The sequence below is a fragment of the Artemia franciscana genome, chromosome 3 (assembly GCF_032884065.1).
Source record: "Artemia franciscana chromosome 3, ASM3288406v1, whole genome shotgun sequence".
Taxonomy (NCBI): Eukaryota; Metazoa; Arthropoda; class Branchiopoda; order Anostraca; family Artemiidae; genus Artemia; species Artemia franciscana.
In genome coordinates, this window is record NC_088865.1 from 47423702 (window position 1) to 47445349 (window position 21648).

Below are 21648 nucleotides of genomic sequence, written 5' to 3' on the forward strand. Positions count from 1 at the left end.
AAACTTGTTTTTTTTTATTTAATATCAAATAAAGAGCTATTTTTAGATACGATCGCAGAACGTAATAAAAAAGAAAATTATTCCTGAAATCACAATTCTGAAAAACTAACTGCAAATACTTACAAATTTTTTGCGCTTCTTTTCATCCTTTGATATCGAAGAGAGTTGGGATTCAACATTTCAAGAGACCATGGTGAATCCCCTCTCAACGGTAAAGTTATTTCATAAATTCTTTCTTTCAGCTCATCAATTCTCTGACAAATCCCATTGTTGTCGATATATGGATATTGGCACTCGCAGGTGTAGTTCATCGAATTTAGTGCTGGCACACATGTAGCGTTTGACAAATCACACGTATTTTTTTGATAAAAAGTACAAGGAGAAAAAACTTCAACCATATCTGAAAACATGAAAATAGCTGTTGCAGCCACTTCACAATAATACTGATAAAAAGGGCTGTTTACTTGATATTATCATGATCTGTTTCATCTTTATTTTATTTTTTATTCGTTTGTTACATGTAAAGCAGGGTTACACTTGCTGCTATTAATTACATAGGACCAAGACTTCCGATCTGAGGGGTTATCTAAAGTATTCAGGTGGGCTTGACGCAAAGAAGATCTAAAATGACGTTTCAAATTTTGCTTAATGTTAAATAGTTCCCCGGACTTCGGTCGCTCACAAGCAATCCAAAGACGAAGCCAAAACTACGCGCGTTGTTTGGCCTTTTTCACTTCTGGGTACACATTCCATAACCTTTTCTGGTGCCAAATCTAACATGTTCATCCAGTTTACTGGGTTTAATACCATTTATCATAGAGGGGAAGTGTTATGGCCCTTGTTGCTGATTAATAGATAAACGTTCAATTTGTGGACTCTTTTGTTAAATAATTCCCGTTTTCAGGACTCTCCGATTCAACCGCAATTTTTCAGTTTACTTCATTAGCTTTGGCTCTCCCTCTTCACGTAATATTTTGGGCAATTTTTCACTGACCGTAAGTAGCTTTGAGTAGAAATTGTTTAGTGAGGATGAGTCATCAAGAACCGAAAGGTTTTCTAAACGACAAGACACGCATGAATTATAATTCGGATAGAATGGAGGATTATTTCAAGTATTTTGAATGGCGCATGACCTTACGTGGCACCTATGAGGCTTAGGATTAGTTGGTCTCCATGAACGGTGTCTATTTGATTTTTTATTCTTGTCCTTTTTAAGCAAGTTTAAATTTAGCTCTTGAACACAATGATAAGCTTTGTTTTTGTTTCTTCTATTAGCTTTTTTCTACTAGCCTAGGAAGAGCATGAAGAGAAGGATTAGAGGTTGGTTCAGGCATTGAGTCCTATAACAATGAGACATCTTTCTTCTGGGAAAGTAAGAGTCTTCGAAGCCAAATTTTGAGCCTAATGACTTCAGTCCTTGCAGTGGCACCTTGGGCAAATTACTATGTCGTTTAATTCCCCTACACGAAATACACTTGCCGTGTTCCTAGTTTTAATACCTGCAGTAAAACTTAAGGCCTAAAATCAGTATGGAAAGAACTTGTAGCGTTATGGCCGTCAGGGGTGATTGTTGCACTGCGGTGTCAGAGGACTTAGACTAGTGGCTTAAGGGCTGACCCTGTCAGAAGTTGAAACTTAAAACTTGAAAGAGAAGTTAAAGAGAGAAGTTGAAACTTGAAATGAAGAAACTATTGCTTCACTGATTGTGCAATATAGGCTATATCCAAAAAACTTGTTAAAGTATACTCACCTGTGATATTATTCAATATGTCTAGAATTCTATAACTAGTAATTTAGTGAAAATTAAGCATGCTTAAATTTAAAAATTTAGAAAGACTTATAAATTAGTCATTTGTTTGTGCATGTTAATCATAGAGTTTTCTACTCCTTCCTGTTTTACTGTTTTTTCTTCTGTTTTTTTTTTCTTAAGGCTACAACAACTACAAACAAGTCACCGTATCACTAAGTTGCCTGAGGCCAGCACAGCTATACACGTTCATCTTCCATCTCGAATTTTATAAAAAAGCCTATTTATGGCCTCCTCCCCCATGATGTTCCTATTACTCTTTAAACTTTCCTTATGAAATCCTCCTACCACACCACGGACAGTCTGTTTTCCGTTTAGTGCTAAACGATTGGCCAAAAGGAAAATCTTCGGTAATCTGCTATTTTTCGTCGGCAAAATGTACTCTAGCCATATTAAGCTTTTTCTCATTATAATCCTAGAAAACGAGATTGAACCAGACCTGAACCTCAACTGATCGAAATACAGTCAGTCAGCCAGAAGCCCAGACCCACCCGCTGGCAATTTTTCCGAAAAACACCTGGCGAATCTTCATTCATTTTTAGAGTGTCCGTGCTTCAGAACCATTTTTGACCAATATCATTACTGTAGCTTGCAATTTTTTAATCTTAGGTTGCAGACTTATCTTAAAATTCTTTCAAACTTTTTTCAACTGTAAAAAACATCTTAAGTCTAGCGTATTTTACTTTTAACATTTTCACTGCTCCCACCATCTTTACTAATAATAGTACCAATGTAGGTGAGGGGGTCTGCTTGATCAATATTTTTGTTACGCAGTGTCATCTTTTCATCTTCATTTAATCCTAGCCATTTTGAATTAATCCTCTTAAAATCATTTTTTGAACCTATTTTAGCACCCCGAACTCGCAAAACTTCTAAAAGTTTATTTATTTTGCTGCAAATTCCATCTAGGATACTTAAATCGTCACCATCATTCAAATCCAGGATAGTTTTCCCTCCCCATTTGATTGCGTGTTATTTCAACGCCTTTCCTGTGGTACTTAAGACAAAGCTTATGAAAATGATCCATATAAAGGAGGATGGAACAAAACGTTGCTTAACTCCCGATTTGATACAAGACCGGCTGCTAACCTTTTTTACCTTAGCCACAGCAGTGTTATTCTGGTACATAGCACTAATCGCTTTAATGCATTTATCTAGTCTACAATACAACCTTCGCTAAAGCTATTTTATCAATAGAATTGAAAAATTGCTCATAATCTTTAGAACTGAAGACTAAAGGTATTTCATAACTCAGTCACTTCTCAATTATTAGCTTAAGAATGAAAATTTGGTACACGTATCTTCTATCCATCTAAACTGCACTTTTCTATCTAATGACTTGGTCTGCGGTATATGATAGTCTAAAAAGTATCATATTACTAACCAAGCTACCAACTAGAGCCCAGGCTAATACCTCAAAAATACCGAACTCACACTTATCACCTTTCTTATGCACTCGTTTGATTAGGGTTTTTCTAAAATCGCTAGGTACTTCCTCATTTCCAAAAATCATATTCATAATCTTCAATAGTTTATTTCTAACCTCAAAGCCACCATACAAAAAGAACTCATTTACCGCACTATCAGCACCTGGGGCTTCATCACTATTTATTCCTTAAAAATTTCACTAATTCTTTCTATATAAAACCAATCTTCCTTCACATCCAAGTTATATAATAGTTTTTTATTTTCCTCATTATTTTCTCATACAACTCTACCTTTGTTTAACAGATTCTCAAACTTTCGGCTTATCTCTCTTTTACTCTTTCCATATCACTAATTGTGGCCCCGTCCCTGTTTTAACACTGAAAAGTCCAGATTCCCTACCCCCTTTCCATTTATTAATATAACAGGTCAATATTTTACTATTTTCTGTGGATGCATCTTCCGGATCCTCGGTAATTCTAGGTTGTAAATTGGGGAGGTATTGATAATGAAAATAGAAAAATTTACAAGCCATCAGCTTCTTAAAACAAGCGATAATATGAAATGACATCAAACATGCAACACGAACCGGGGTTTACAAGGTCCAGCAGAGCCCCTTGCACTTAATGATGTGAAGAGAATGAAGGATTTCGAATGCACACACAGACCTAATGGCACTTTTTCGGAAAGGTTCAACCAGAAAAACCATTTCCGTTTGCTACTTCAGCTAGCTTGTCTTGATTGTCAATGTTATTGGAAAAAACAAATACAAAATAAGGCAATATTTATCACATAATATGGTAGTTCATGAGATATCAGATCATGTGTTATAGGCTTAAGCTTTAAAAGGGACATCAATTACGTAATATATAGAAATTCATCACACTTGGCAAAAACCGTAGCAAGAATACAAACCAGTGTGCTCAAATAAGCTGCCCTTTCACCGTATAAGCTCTCAACAAGCGACTGAAGCTTGGAGTAGGGTTGACAATTAGGAGCCCAAAGCCCATTGCTAATTTTTTCTCCATCTGAAATCGTTGGGGTCCTTTCTGGGAATAATGGGAAGATGAGACCTTGACCATACCTGGGCTTGAATGTAAGCCCGCCAAATGTGATGGTTTAGCGCATTCTGGGTTGGAGGAAATCTGTCCATGGGTGATCGTTTTTTGTCAACAGATAATTCCTAAACTTGTTTACCGACTCTTTCCCACTGGAGCTGTCATATACAAGCATAATCAGATTTTCAATCTATGCATAGTCGTTTTTAGTCAGCTCTTGAAGAGGAGAAGACTCTTGTTTACTGAATCTTTCCTAAAGAATCTGTCATATACAAGTACAGCCAACTTTTCAATCTGTGCAAAGTCAATTTAGTAGGCTCTTGAAGAGTAAAAGACAGGCGGTTGAAGACCTGTGTTATGGCACTGTGCGCTTCCAATGCTTTTCCAAAACCCTCCTTTGCCATGCAACAGGAAAGCAGACACAGGGTCGCAGCCACTTAGAGCATGAAATAAAACAACCAGTGACTGCGCCTTTTCTTTGCCAAGTGCAGTTGATATGTTATGAGCAGGAATGTAGCAGAAACTATATCCTTGGCTGTAGGCTACGTACAGTTGATCAACCCCAATAAAAAAGCACTTTGCGATGAGCAGAACAACTTCATATGAATCAGCCGTTCAGGCAGTGATGAATTTCATGTTGCAGCACACCTGAAGAAGGGAATGTAGGACTATCCTGCTATCTCACTCCTTGTGGTTGCTGGTATAAATTCTAGCCCAGTGAGTTGGAGTAGTACTTCTTGCGCCATCACCAGAAGTCAATACAACCCAATGAATTGTAACAGTGTCGCATATATTTTTTGCCATCAACTAGAATAGGCTCTGCTTTTTGTCTGAACACTGAAGGGTTACTAGTTCAGTTGCTATGTTTCACTTGTGAACTGCTTATGAATGTGTTTGCATGTTGCTTCTGTCACATATATGCCATACGTCTTTCTGTTTGGCTTTGAAAGGTGGAGAAGGATAGTACCATCAAAAATCTTAGAATCAGCGTGACGTTTCTCGGTCACGAATTCGGAAGAATAAGCTGTGATCAGATATACAATACCAGACTTCGTGTTGAATCGCGGATTACCCTGATCAGAGATTGAAGGAGAAAGAGGCTGATTCTTGCATTTGAAAAACTCTTCCAAGTCAGCACATCTGGTGTTGCAGCCAACATAGATCATACTATGAATACTCATGCGGCCAACATAGAAGTCCATTTCGTAATGTTCTGCAGTCTGCTGTGCCTTCGGATTTCTGAAATCTTCAGTCATATTATCGCTTCTGGTGCTGCAATCATAAGTATCCTCATTGCAAGTGGATCGTTGGTTAGTCCACTTATCCTACCAAAACCCTTCACAGATTTCATGTTAAATTCATTCGCTTGGTATAATGGGATATAAGAGAATGGTTTGCCTGTAGCAGAAAATACAAACTTTCTTGCTTCGAATTCCCTTTAAACAGATTGTCAGACTGACAATAGTATCTGCATATCTCTGATATGTTCAGACAACCATCGGTCACAATTTTAATAGTCAGAAAGGAGCAAGACTATTTTGATGATGCCTGCAACGTATAAATGAGAGTCACCGGTTCGAAGAGACTTGACTAGAACAAGTAACAGATTGGTGTGTCTAATCACCCGATTCCAGAAGGCAAAATTGAAACACACTGCTTCGCGCTCCTTTCCTCAATTAATGAAATCCTTCATTTCATCATCATCTGACTGTGTGCAAAACGGTCACCACTTTAACTCCTCAAGTGCGACAATAGTAACTTCATAGGCATACCGAAAACGGTTAACGTCACTATCCTTTAATGCGTCACATCTCCCTTCCGTGAAAATTCTTGCATCAGTCAATGCCTTTTTAGCGCTTTGATTGCTCTATGGGGTGCTATAGAGCAATCGCTTGAATTCCTACCAATCATCATTGACGTGCGCTGACACGCATACTCGAGCTCTAAACTATACACTCTAAACTCTAATTTTTCCAGCTTTTGAAATCCATGGAATTTGCGCTTCCATTTTGCAATTTACGCGCTTTCAATGGTGGTCAATCGTGCACTTCAGAGCGATCTTTCGCTTTATTGGAATTGCACTATCTTAAAACTTATTTTCAGAAGCAGTGTTGCTTCTGTAGCCGGACTAGTAAACTTGCACTTTTCCAGTGCTTGGAGTGCTTTATAGGGCAATACAGAGCAATGACTAGACTTCAAACGAATCACCATATTTCATACTGTGTATCAACTTTTTCCAGAGTTTCTCAAAACGTTCCATCAGATTTGCACTTTTTCCGCGTTTTTGAGAGCGCAAATATGCACTTGAGCAGACAAACTCGAGCTGCTTCCTGCAATAGTTGAACTTCTAGTAATTTAAACTATGTTTTTGCTAGTTTTGTATTCGTTGGATTAGACGCGTCTATTTTGCATTTTACGCACGTTTTAAACGCTCTATTGTGTATTTCAGAGCAACCCTTTACGTTTCAATTAGTCACCATAGGAATCTCCATATCGTAAAAGATATTGTTAGAAGTTTTAATGCATCTATAGAGAGACTGGTGAACTTGCGCTTCTTATTAGCACTTCGAGTGCTCGTAAAGGAGCTTTCGATTATCCACTCAACGTTCTTTCCGTCACCATTGGATTTCCCGTGCTTCAACCTATATCTAAAACGATTTTGCTGCTTTGAACCGAAAGTGCACAATTCTAGTGATATTTTTTTGTTTAACGGCCCCAATACTTTTCAAGGCTAAAAAAAATTGTACTTTAGTGAAAAAGTACAAATGAATGTGCGTTGACTTTTTTATATACATATGCTAATATCTATTCCTTAATTATATAATGATTTTTTATTTGTTACTGTAATAAAATTGGAAACATTTAAATTTTTTCAGTAGAGTGCAAATTATTTTCTGCCTTAGGTGTTGTGAGCATTATTTATGTTAATTTCTGCTCATTTTGACTTTGATTCAGTAATTTATTACATAAAAAAAACTATTTTTTTTAACTGAAAGTAGGGAGCGACATTAAAACTTAAAACGAACAGAAATTACTCCGTATATGAAATGGTTGTCCCCTCCGCAATCCCTCGCTCTTTACGCTAAAGATTTTAATTGTTTTAAAAAGCAGAATTGTGGCAAAGAGTCAAACTTTAGCGTAAAGAGCGAGGGATTGCGGAGGGGACAACCCATTTCATATACAGAGTAATTTCTGTTCGTTTTAAGTTTTAATGTCGCTCCTTACTTGCAGTAAAAAAAATTCGTTTTTTTTTTATGTAATTTCTGAACGGTTTTGAATTAATGCATGTTTGATTTTGTCTCTCCACACATAAATTATTGAAATGAAATTTGTATATTAATTCCTTTTTTGGCTAAATGGCTTTCTCTTAGTTTTGATCAGACGATTTTGAGAAATAAGGGATGGGGAAGGAGGCCTAGTTGCCATGCAATTTTTTTCGGTTACATAAAAAGGCAACTATAAATTTTAATTTTAACGAATTTTTTTTATTAGTAAAAAATATACGTAACATAAGAATTAACTTACGTAACAAACTTTTATATTCTTTAATTTTTATTATGTATATGAGGGGGTTTGTACCCTCGTTAATACCTCTTACTTTACACTAATCGTAAGTTTTGTCCCAATTCTTTAAGAATGACCCCTGAATCAGAAAGGCCGTAGAATAAATAGTTGAAATCACTAAAAATACTATAGCATAAAGAGCGAGGTATTTATCTCCTCCTAGATACCTCACTCTTTACGCTAAAGTATTTTTAGAACCCCTCAGATGCGTAATAATCTCTGTTCGTTTTAAGTTTCAATGCTACTCTTTACTTTCAATTGAAATAACTTTTGCATGTTTATTTTTTAATTGTTTTTTTATAGTAATTTTTGAAAATTCTGCGCCCTTTTCATTGAATTTCTGTTCCCTCATGACATATTTCTCCAAGGAAAGATCCTCCCACATAGCCCCCTCCCCTCAACCCCACCCCCTAAACCAAAATAAAATCCCCTGAAAACGACTGTACACTTGCCAATAACCATTATTAAATGTAAACACTGGTCGAAGTTTGTAACTTGCAGCCCCTCCCCCAGGGACTGTGGGGGAGTAAGTCATTCCCAAAGACATAGTTATTATAGTTTTTGACTATGCGGAACAAAATGGCTATCTCAAAATTTTGATCTGTTGACTTTGGAGAAAAAATGAGCGTGGGAGGGGGCGTAGGCACCCTCCAATTTTTTTGGTCACTTAAAAAGGGCACTAGAACTTTTCATTTCCGTTAGAATTAGCCCTCTTGCGACATTTTAGGACCACTTGGTCGATACGATGACCCCTGGAAAAAAACAGAAAAAAAACAAAAACAAGTAAACATGCACCCGTGATTTGTCTTCTGGCAAAAAATACGAAACTCCACATTTTGGTAGATAAGAGCTTGAAAATTTCGCTATAGGGTTATCTTATATGCCGAAAGCGATGGTGTGATTTTCGTTAAGATTCTGTGACTTTTAGGGGGTGTTTTCCCCTATTTTCTAAAATAAGGCAAATTTTTTTTAGGTTCGTAACTTTTGATGACAAAGACTAAACTTGATAAAACCTATATATTTAAAATCAGCATGAAAATTTGATTCTTTTGATGTATATTTCAGCATCAAAATTTCGTTTTTTAGAGTTTCGTTTACTATTGAGCCGGGTCGCTCCTTACTACAGTTCGTTACCACGAATTGTTTGATTGTAATCTCTGTTTGATTTGAATTTCATTTATTTATTGATGCTGATTTATGGTAGTTCTATCTTTGGTAGAACATTTGAATATATTTTTGCTCATATTTGGTTTGATGAAGTTCTTTACTTTTCTTTGAAAAACTTACCTGGTGGTAATTTTTTTTTTTTTACATTATTTAGAGTCAGCTATGGTCAGGAGCCTCAGCCAACGGTACTGAACAAACAATTATCCAAATTCGCCCAGTAATTTTGTTACCGCTCTTTTAATTTTGTCGTGGGTATTTTTCTTAAGAAATAAGTAATAAATCATCCATCGGAAATTAAACATATTAAGGCTCTACAACATTTCGAAGAAAATTCATATTTATGCTGAACAAAAGAAAACAAAAACAAAAACGCAAGTAAATCATTTATTACCTTTTTTATTGTCTCATAGTATTTGTTTGGTTTTTATGGCACTTGGTATTAACCAAGTGACATATAGCAATCGCAAATTCTGTCGGTCTGTCTGTCGGTCTGTCTGTCTGTCGGTCCCGGTTTTGCTACTTTAGGCACTTCCAGGTAAGCTAGGATGATGAAATTTGGCAGACGTATCAGGGACCGAAACAGATTAAATAAGAAATAGTCTTTTTCCCGATTTGACCATTTGGAGGGAGGGGAGTGGGAGGGCGTTTTCATTCGGAAAAATAGAAAAAATGAAGTATTTTTTGCTAACGAACGGTTGATCAGATCTTAATGAAATTTGATGTTTGGAATGATATCGTGTCTCAGAGCTCTTATTTTAGATCTGGCCACATTAAGAGGGGGGGGGGGGGGGTGTTGGGAGGGGGAAACCTAAAATCTTGGAAAACACTTAGAGTGGAGGGATCGGGATGAAGCTTGGTGGGAAAAATAAGCACAAGTCCTAGATACATGATTGAAATAACCGGAACAGATCCGCTCTCTTTGGGGCAGTTGGGGGAGGGAGGGTTAATTCTGAAAAATTAGAAAAAATGAGGTATATTTGATTTACGAACGGGTGATCGGATCTCAATGAAATTTGATATTTAGAAGGATATCGTGTCTAAAAGCTCTTATTTTAAATTCAGACCGGATCTGGTGACATTGGGGGGAGTTCGGGGGCCTAAAATCATGGAAAACGCTTAGAGTGGAGTGATCGGGATGAAACTTGGTGGTAAAAATAAGCAGAAGTCTTAGATACGTGATTGACATAACTGGAATGGATCCGCTCTATTTTGATAAATTGGGGGGAGGGTTAATTCTGAAAAATTAGAAAAAATGACGTATTTTTAACTTACGAAAGAGTGATCGGATCTGCATGAAACTTCCTATTTAGAAAGATCTCCTGACTCAAATCTCTCATTTTAAATCTCAACAGGATCCAGCGTCATTGGGGGGAGCAGTTGGGGGGGGCGGAAATCTGAGAAAACACTTAAAGCGGAGAGATTAGGATGAAACTGGATGGGAAGAATAAAAACAAGTTTAAGATATGTGACTGACATAACCGGACCTGATCCGATCTGATCTTTTTGGTAGAGTTGGAGGGGGGGGGGGGGGGTAATTCAGAAAAATGAGGTATTTTTAACTTATGAACGGGTGATCATATCTTAATGAAATTTGATATTTAGAAGGATCTTGTGCTTTAAAGCTCTTATTTTAAATTCCGACATGTCCTGTGACGTTGGGGGGAGTTGGAGGGAGAAACAGGAATTCTTGGAAAACGTGAAAATTGGTGAATTTTTATCTTACGAATAGGTGATTTGACCTTAATGAAACTTGATATATAGAAGGATCTTATGTCTCAGATTTTCGACTCGAAATTTTGACGCTCTATTTTCGACTCGAATTGGATCTGGGGACATAAGGGGGCTGGAGGAGGGAAACAGAAATCTTGGAAACCACCTAGAGTGGAGAGATCGAGATGAAACTTGATGGGAAGAATAAGCACAAGTTTTAGATACGTGATTGACATAATTAAAATGGATCCGTTCTCTTTGGAGGAGCTGGGGGTGTAAATTTGGAAAAATTAGAAAAATTGAGGTATTTTTAACTTAAGAACGGGTGACCAGATCTTAATGAAATTTTATATTTAGAAGGAATTCATGTTTCATAGCTTTTATTTCAAGTCCCAACCAGATCTGTTGATATTGGGGGGAGTTGGAGGTAAAAATCAGAAATCTTGGAAAACGCTTAGAGTGGAGGAATCGGGATGAAGCTTGGCGGATAGAATAAGCAAATGTCATAGATACGTGATTGACGTAACCGTATTGAATTCGCTCTCTTTGGGGGAGTTGGGGGGGGGAGGGGTTCAGTGCTTTGGCGAATTTAGTGCTTCTGGACGTGATAGGACGATGAACATTGGTAGGCGTGTAAGGGTGCTGCACAAATTGACTAGTCATTTTCTCAGATTCGACCATTTAGGGGGCTAAAGAGAGAGGAAAAATTAGAAAAATGAGGTATTTATAACTTACGAGTGGGTGATCGGATCTTAATGAATTTTGACATTTAGAAGGACATCGTGACTCAGAGCTCTTATTTTAAATTCCGACTCCCATTAAGCCTCTGATTTTCCTTTTAAATCAATCTATTGATTCTTAGAATTTTGTTAGAGCTCATACCATATGAGCTCTTGGCTCATAGCTCTTCTGGCTTCGTCACAAGCGCCATCTTTTTTTATATTATATTGAAGAGTTTGAAGGTACTTAAAGAATATGAACCGATGAGTGATCCAACAGCTGTGAAAAGCTTCCGAGAGCTGTCCCTTAATGCCATTCCACGGGCAATAGGGTAACCATCAGATGAACAAAGTAAATCAATGTTAAATCAGAAAAAATCACTAGATTCCTGAAAAGCATCCCTAAGATAGAAAAAAATTCGACAAAATTGTAATTTAGCTGCTTCAACAGATGAATTTTGAAAATACGTATCATTGTAAATACAGTTGAAAAAAAAATTGTCCCGCTTACTGAATTTTCTAGTATGGGCACCCATGGCTTATCCAACTGATAAGTGAATTTTGGCCCACGGCGGTTCAACTAATATGATAAATTTTTCGTTTTAAGGTTTTTTTCTGGTCCATTTTTGACCCTCTAAAAATTAAAAATCATTTTCTTTTAACTTCTTTTGAGCTAGTAAAGTTCCTGGGGTGTAAAACTAGTAAAACAAGCTAGCAGTAAAATAATAATTCTATAAATCGTTCTTGAAATATTTTCGTTGAAAAAAAAAAACACACAGTAATTTGTCACCCCCTTAGATTTGGCCAATCCCTAGCAAAATCTCACGAATTGTCGTCATTGTGCACATAATTGACGTCAGTATTGACGTATTCAATATTGAGACAATTGACGTCATCGAAAAATAATAAAGCTTTCACTTGTGCAGGTTCATATAAAGTTAGAAATACAAAGATTTTTTCAATTGAATAATACTGAATATAAAAAGGGTGAACGTTCTATATACGAATTTCCATGTAAAGGTGTTGCATTGAGAAACTATTTCTAATTAGTTTAAAATTTACCTGGAGGTTATAGAATTGGGACCAAAATTTAAACTTTAGCGTAAGGAGCGAGGGATTGAGGAGAGGGTTGTCCACCTCATACATGGAATAATTTCTGTCCTCTACAACTTTTAATGTTGTTCTTTACTTTTAGTTGAAAAAATAATTCGATATTTAATTTCAGTTCATTTTTCAGATCATGACGAGAAATCCTCTTACCTGCTTCATGGAATGCTCCACGCGAAAATCCACCATACCCTCAAGAAAAATCCCACTTGAGAAAAAAATTCACCCACAGGGAATTCCTTCCGTATAAAATTCCTTCAAAACCTCTTCTCTAAAAAATTCTCCCGAAAATATTTTCACTAACAATTCTCTCTGGAAACTTCTCCAGAGAAATTTGCTTTTTATGTTTAATTTCTGATAGGCTTTCGAATTTTGACGGAAATCCCTTTTTTGGAAAACTCCCACCCCCCACCCCCACCCCCCCCTTCAAAAGATCCTCACAAAAAAAAAACTCCCCACGAAAAATTCCTCCCGTGAAAAATCTTTCAACGGAAAGGCTTTCAAATTGTTGTGTTGTATCGGATTAACGACGCTTCTTTACTACTAAGGTCCCTGCGTCGGCCCTGCAGTGCATTCCTGCAGCATGATTCGATCTCTGGGTCCCGTATTACCAAGCTAAGGTCAAACCCACTGCGCCACCACAGGACAAAGGCTTTCAAATTTTGACGGGAATTCCTCCTTTTGAAAAGTCTCCCTCTTCGAAAGTTCTTTCCAAAGTTATTTCCCGACGGAAAATTTTTGCCGTGCAAAATCCTTCAACGGAAAAATCTCTCCAATCACCTCTTTACTGAAAATTTCCCCTCGAACTTTTCCTCTACATGTAAAATTCAGCAACCAAAGAGAAAATAAGACGAATAAAAAAAAATCGGTGTGCAAACTAGAAAATTTCCCCTCCCCCATATAAATTTCCCTTAGATAATTCCCTGAGACTTCCCTACTCATAGAAAATTCTCCCCAGGGATAATCCTCATTCCTCACCCTGCATAAGAATCCCCAAAAAATCTCCTTATATTTTCCACCTACAAATATCAGGCCTATATGTCATCAACGGGCAAACTGCACAAAGTATAGTCCTCCATTCTAGAAGGCTTAGTGATCGGACCATTCAATTTTACTAACTGACTGGCTATCTCAAAATTTTGATTGGGTTTCTTCGGGGATAAAAGGGAATGAGAGGAAGGCTAGTTACCCTCATTATTTTTTTATATACGAAGGGCACTTGAATTCTAATTTTCTGATCCAATGAGCCCTCTCCTGATTTTCTTACATCAGTTATTTAGTACGATTTTTCAGAAGAAAAAAATAAAAATATATCCATGGTCTATGTTTTGGTCCAAAATGCGTAATTCAACATTTCTGTACATAGGAGTTTTGAAACCTCTAAAGAGACTCTAAACCTCTAAAATTCTATACCTCTATATGCTAACTCACTGATGGCGTAAATTTCAATAAAATCATTAAGATGAAGCTTATTTTTGGGAGTTTTCCCTTCTTTCTCGAAAATCAGGTAAATTTTCTAATTTTGTAACTTTTGATGAGTCATATTAAACTTAACAAAATTTATATGATTGGAATCAGCATAAGAAACTGATTCTTCTGACGCTTTATTGTTACCAAAATCAACATTTTTTAAAGTTTCAATTACTATTACGGCCGAGTCGACGAAACAAAGAGAAAAGTTTAGGGTTTTCTTTGAGTTTGGTAAAATTTTCACTAATGATCCATTTTCCTTTCAATAATTAGCTTTACGGTAATTAATTTGTTTTATTTCATACACTGTGTCACAAAAATCAGTAGATTTAGGAAACAACCACTAGTTTTAAAATAAAATCATTAAAAGCCTCTAGGCAAAAAATCACGAAGCAATAAAAAAAAATATCAATAGAAATGACGATAAATCCCTAGGTGGTCGCAACCCTGGGGGACACCCGACAGCAAAGAAGACCCCAGAACACGCTGTGGTTGAAATATCCGGGAGATCTTTGTGGCCTTGATACCTTCACCCAACTGAAGTGGGAGGGTGTTACCAAATTAGATCGATGACTAGAGGCTCTTTCTTCCTGCCCTAGGCACATATGATAATACAAGTGGAATAAAGGTCTAAGAAAAGGATTTTGGCTAATGTTAAAAGTTAAGATTCATATTTTGTTTGTTTTATACTTAAAGTCTATTTTTATTGAAGTTTTGGAAACACTATTTAATTTTGTTTTGATATTTTGTTGAGGTCCAGCTTAAGTAAACAAAAAAACTCACATGAACCGTCAAAAGTCAAAATTTTTAAGGCTACATACCATTTCTATAAGAAGTTTGATTTGTATGCTTACTTAAGCCCAAGAGGTAACAACTGAAAATATGTAGACGAAAAGAACGCGAATAATACAAAAGAAAATTGGCATGGCTCAACCTTTTCTCAAATTGGTACAGAACAATGGCTTAGTACATTAAAAGGAATTCTATAACCACTAAGTGTGTACTTCTGTGGATGTTAAAATTGTGATATCGCGTTAGAATATTCGTATTACTATATAATTGGCTGTGTTACCTCTAGAATTCTTTTCTTCATTCCTAAAAGCTCGTAAGCTGTCTTCAAAATGATCTTCCCCGAAGTCATCAATATTTCTGATCTCGCTTTTTAGATCTGGGAAATCAGCACAGTTTTCTGCTGTTGTTTGACAAGAACAGAGAGTTTTGGAACTGGGATTGCAACGCTGTGTATGGCTGCACAAAGAACATGGCTTAGCATCTATAAAAAACGTTTAATAGTTATTTTATCAATGTCATGTCATCAATTTCAATGTCAATATCAATGTCAAGTCATTAATGTCATCATAATCTCTGGTGAAGTTTTTAGATTTGGGAAGTCAGCACAGATATCTACTGTTGTTTGACACACACAGAGAGTTTTGGAATTGGTGTCGCAACGCTGTGTATGGCTGCAAAAAGAACATGGCTTAGTATCTATAAAAAGGACGTTTAATTGTTTGTATTATCAATGTCATGTCATTAATGTCAATATCAATGTTGATTTCAGTGTCATGTCATCAATGTCATAGATATGTGTGAGATTCTCTAGATCTAGGAAATCAGCGCAGTTATCTGCAGTTCTTTGACAAGAACGGAGAGTTTTGGAACTGCAATCCCAAAGCTGTCTATGGCTGCACCAACAACTTGGCTTAGCATCTATAAAAAGGACGTTTAGTCATTTTATTGGTCTATATCTTTGATTCTTTTTTCTGCTTTACGTAGACCAACTGATTTCAGAAACAGATTGAAGTTCAGTTTTACAATAAATAAAACATAAATTTGGTGAAAGTGGCTCGCTTAAGGACTCCACGCACTGACGTAGACTAGTTCAAACCTAATTGCAAGAATGGTTATTCTTTACTAACAAAAGGTTTCGGTCATTAAATGCATAGAAGATCCTATTTCTTTCTGCTAAAAGAGTAGCCCAATTTATAAGTGTGTTGATTGACGACCCCTTAGCCTATTTTTTTCAGATTCTTTTTTCCTGGTCAATAGCTTGTGGCTCAGTGAGAGTGAAAGAATGGGGTTCAAGGCATTGACATGGTATGTTGATCTAGAAACGGATAAGAAGTTCTTTCTGTATTAAAACAGTCTTTGCCTTGAGAAAAAAATTCATGTACAATATGTTCCTAGAATAACTAAACGTTATATTAGAGAAAAATGACTACCTAGGCGTATCCTTAGTCCAAAAGTGAGCTTTTTTGGCATCAAGGAACACTGGCTTCGTGTAGAATGAGAGATTTCCCGGATCGAAAAATATTCCTAGAGAAGCTAGTTTAAAAATTTCCAACTCTTTTTCTGCTTTCTTCCAATAAAATTTTGTTTCATCTGTGTTTTCATGTCTGATTTGCTTATGATGCTTAGGACCAGGATTAGAGAAAAGTTTCAGCACTGATCTCACACACAGGCATGAAAGATGGAAAAAGAGTTGTCAGATTTTTTTTCCGACTTTCTAGATGAAGAAGCTTCCATATCCCAACCAGTCTTTAGGAGAAGAATAAACAAGTATTTTATTTGTTATTTTGGAATCTAGATTAGACCGTACTGTTGAGGAAGAGGGAAAGAGGTTGAGATCCTTAGACTAAATATGTCTCGTAGAAAGAGCTATTAAAACGCTTAGATTATTGCGAACTATTGCCATAATGTTTTGTGCTAGATCCCACACGGAATCATAAGGAAATGGAGGGTAAAGAGTTACACTTGGATCATAAAGTTGCATATTTTTTTTTACTAATATTTAATATTCTAAAATTTTAAATTTTAAATAATATTTTTTCTTTATTATTATTGTTGTTATGTGTTTTCTTTTCTTTTTGAATAAATTGATTGATTGATTGATATTAACTTGGACATTATTTTGAGAATCATGCTGCACTATTAAGGTTGTGCTTTCAAAATATTTGCTCCAGAAGACATCGGACATTATTTGCAGAGAGGCAGAGAGTGCCATTGGGCGTGGAAACACCTAAGTCTGGGTAAGTAAAACAAAGTTGGTTAGAATTAAGATCAAGTACTTCAATTGCGTCGTTTCTGGAGTACTTACCCATTCAAACTTCTTAGAGAGAAAGGGGTGCTAATATTTAAATTCTTGACACTAGAATTATGGTGAGGGTTGCATCAGCCTTAACTGAAGAAGTAGTAAGCATTCTACTACTGCCTTTTTATGGTCCAGGCAGATTTTTATCTTTGGTAGTGGAAGGATTATTTGTTATTAAGAAAACTTCACAGACAGCTTGTATGATCCCGACCAAACCCAGTAGAAAAGGGCTGTCACGCTCCATGAAATTGGCGAGAAAACTTCACGATAATTTCATGGGTCTAAAATAAATCCCATGTGCTTGAAAAACAGCTGAGGGCGAAGAATAAAACCATTATGCTCAGGAGACCTAATGAAAGATTATGAGGCTTGAAAATAAGTCCAGTGAAAGTCAAATCCTTTTTTTAAGGTCCTTATTTTTAAATTCCGTACCTGAGTCAACTCAAACTTGAGAAAGGTGTCTCTGAATTCCTACCATTAAGCCATCTAGCAAAGTGAAGTGTCTAATCTAGAAATATAGATAGAAAAGAATTATTTCTATTTTTCGAAGAAAAAATCTTCGATTTTTCTCTTGCGGATGGGGGTGTGAAAAGGGCCTTCAGTCCCCGACTAAACTTAGTCAGAAGCAACAGTTGATGAATTAGTTCTGATTTTCTCAAAATTTTAATTCTTATCCTTAAAAGTCTTTAGTTCCGAGTTTTTAGGGGGTTTCTATTGGTTATGTCTCTGGTAAAGGAAGACAGAATAGGGATTCTTAGAATTTTATAAATTGAACATCTACCATAAACCAACTAAATACACATTTATTAAATACATATTAGTAAAAAAAATAGTACGAGCTATTGTTTTGCCCTTCAACGCAATACACATTAATAATCTTATCAAAAATACATCAGAGGATAGCTTTATTGTTTTCAACGACCTCTATCAAATTCGGGTCAAATATGGTAGCCCTACCCCGATTACTTTAGCTAAGTCTTCGAGCAAGTCTAAACCAATCTGAAAGGCTCTAGATCTTTTGATCTGAGGATCATGTCCATCATGAGATATTGATTTGTTGCTGCTGTTCCTTACGATTTGAAGTCACAACCGCAATCTATAAAATCTATAGCCAGCCAATAGTTCCTGGAAATTATTAAGGGCCAACTGTTAAAAACAGAAAATTTGTGAAAGTAGACCATCTCTCAGTAGGCTATATCTGTCGCATCACTGGTTCTCGGACACAAAACTTGATTCTGAAGCTGTTTAGCTCCCAAAAAAATGTTAACAGTGAAACGTAACATACAACTTTTTATTGGGTGACATAGTAGCAATCATTCTTCATAGTTGTGTCTTTTTGGGGCAATATTGGGCAGTGATGTCAAATTTGTGCTTTTTACTTCTTCCATGGGACTGAATATAATGACTGAATATAAATATTATGTTGTTTAAGTTGATGATTGTGGCCAATTCTCTAGAATTATCGGCCGATGGGGCAATTATCTTACCATTAAATGGTGAAGTGTACCAGCTTCATTGGTATCCTTAATGGCTTTTAGAATTTGGCCTCCGGCATAATTATTTTCTTTGTTTCACACCTCTTGCCTTAATGAATTGGTGAATATGGCCCATGGATTCAAAATCGTCTCCTTTCTTTGACATGGGCACAACTATGTGGCCAGCACTTTCTCCATTCCCTGATGAATACCCTTCCCCCAAAATATCCCACCTGAAAAATACCCCTGCGTGGCTTGTTGGTCTCCGATTAATTTTGCCTTATAAAAAGGGACTAAAAAACTCAATCTCTGATGTAATTAGCACCCTCCAAAGTTTCTAGCAGCTTGAGGTAGAGTTGCAGATAAGGGAGGGGTATTCCCTCTCCTATACGGGATAAATTCCACTCATTTTCGGGTTAAATGTTACTCTTTACTTTCATAATAACAGCGTAGACCAGAAATATTCCCAGAAATTATAAGGAACTAGATATAAATTTCACATTTTTGACAAGTTTTTTAAAGTTTTGGGGATGGATTACACATCATTTTCTACCTGTACCCTCCCTTTGTTCCTCTCTTAGAACAAATCCTGTGTTTATATGATGCATCAATGAGAGTCGGGATTTATTGGCGTTAAAATATATCCATTGAGGCATCTCCCTCCCAACCTACAAAGCAATCAGAGAGCCCCATTGTAGAAGTTGCCCTTTGAATTTTTTTAATCTGTCTGCTCCTTAGTTTACATATAATATTTCTTATTGGAAAACGTAAGATATTTTTCGCGGGCGAGTTTTCTGATGGGTGGAGGGGGAGAATTTGCAATGAAAAAAAAATTCTTGGAAGAATTTCCTTTCAGTAGGGATCAAACTGTCTGACAATATTTTTTCCTGGAAAAGTACGAATGATGTCCCCCAAGTTTGCTACAAGGTGTCACCAGTATTATGAACCAAACTGCTTTAGGTAAATAAAGCATTAAAATAAAAACACAACAAATATGTTTGAGCAATAAGAAGGAAGGTGGCTCCTTGCCACCTTCCCCCGTGAAAAATTCCCCGTGAAAAATGTCCGAACATTCCAAGTAACAAACACTATCTGTACGCAATGGACAAATTAAAAAACTTAAAATGACACTTAGTTGTTTGAAATAGGGTTCTCTAATTGTTTTGTAGTTAGGATTGGAGGCAAATACCTCAAAGGCTGCATTTTAATGCCGAAACATTCTAGCTCTCATTGAACCCTCACATAAATACTAAGTTATTTCTAGGGGAGAGACGAGAGGACATTGGATGTAGAAATCGATTTATAATCCTCAGGGAGTTTTAGTCTTTTTCCTAGTCTTAAGTATAGATTCATTGGAGGCCAACCAGCCGCAAGGGGTATTTACCAGGATGGGGTAGTTTCCAAATGAGGTATTTTTTGTGGGTGTATTCCTGGGGAATGTTTTTAGTTGGTAGAGGTGATATTTGACTAGAGCCCAACAATCGATCATAACTTAATTAAATAAAAAACACGTTTTTTCAACTGAAAGTAAGAAGCAGTATTAAAACTCAAAACAAAGAGAAATTATTAAGTATTTGAGAGGGATTTTTCATATTAGTTTGGTAGCTGCGAATTGAAACTTTTTTGTTTTATGTTGTTTCCCGCATAGCTCTGAAACGATTCTGATTTAATGATTTTTTTTCTTAATTGAAGTGCTTAAAATTACAATTTTCTCTATTACCCAATTAGAGCACAATGAAAGGAGATATACAGTATTATTTTATTTGGAATCAGGTTGCTAATAAACTAATACTAGTTTAATGAAAAAAAAAATATACCGGCTACTGCAATCGGAAATGATTTTCTGTTATTGTGAAAGCCAGCTTAAAAAATATAATACATTTTGAATAGGCTTGAAGAAGGTCCTTACCTATTTGAATAACTTCAGAAACGAGGCTAGAATCGTCCGGATCGAAATATTCCGATGAAACTCCATTTTTGAAACTATTTTGAAATGCCTCTCGAACATAGTTTTTAGACAGCTGTTTTGCAGAAATTCGGTATTTGGCATAGTAATCCCACCTCCCATTCTTAAACCAAAAGCTGGGAACTTCCTTCACACTGTTTGCCTTCTTAAGCCTTCTATCGACATTGTTTAAAGCCACAGTAGCTCCTGGGAAAATACGGCGTCCCTAAATAATGGAAAACATCATGAGAAAAACGCGTAAACAGATGGGGTCTAATTTATTTTTCCAGTATGTTTTTGTATATCTATCATGATGTCATTGAAAAAGTTGTTATTGTCTTAGCGGATGTCTTTATCTCTTTTTTGTATCTAGAGTTTTATTAACATTCACCTCCGCCTAAATTGTGGCTGGGCAGGGGGGCTTTGCTCTCCAGTAATTCGGAAAAAAGTGTAATTTGTTACGTACTTTTAAAGAGTAGCTGATTTTAAGTTTCAACTTCGCTCTTTACCTCAGCCACATAATTTTCATTAAATTAATCCGCGTTCATTTTTATTAAAACAAATGCTAAGAACAGGGGTTCATTAAACTTACTCACATTAAACTTACATGTCCCAAATTAACATTCACGCAAAAATAACGGCTTTTAAACTTTTGATTCCGCACTATAGAACCCATAATCTTATCACCAGAGGCAACGCTAAAGCGTAAAGGCCATTCGGTAGCTATGTTTTTTATAATTTGTTTATAATTTTTCCCCCGGGGCAATTCATATGGAAGGGGTCATCGCATAAGCCTCAGAAAGGGTTCATTTGACTGGAAATAAGAAGTTCTAGGGTCCTTTTTAAGAGACAAAAGTGACCAGAGGACCACTATCCCCCCATGCCCTTTTCTCCCCAAATACATACGATAAAAATTTTGAGATAGCAATTTATTGAAATATCATATAAAAAAGACTCTGGGTTCGACAGAACCTCCAGGGCCTGAGGGCAGGCGTTTTAGGTTATTCCCTGGAGTAGGGGAGACCGGGGTTATCTCAGACAAGGGGTTACTCTGAACAAGCCATTTGCTCCCTGATTGGCATCTAAAAAATTCCACAAAAAATAGTGAAA

General features: G+C 36.4%; 1 protein-coding gene across 1 annotated transcript in view; it reads right to left on the reverse strand.

The window, feature by feature from the left end:
• LOC136025552 (uncharacterized) overlaps positions 1-21648 on the reverse strand; it is a 107649-nt gene that overhangs the window by 2045 nt on the left and 83956 nt on the right. Inside the window, exons 4-6 of the mRNA XM_065701581.1 lie at positions 20503-20764; positions 15100-15300; positions 124-400 (exon numbers count right to left, since the gene is read on the reverse strand). Coding sequence (XP_065557653.1) covers positions 124-400; positions 15100-15300; positions 20503-20764 — 740 coding nt within the window. The remainder of the gene's footprint in view (positions 1-123; positions 401-15099; positions 15301-20502; positions 20765-21648) is intronic.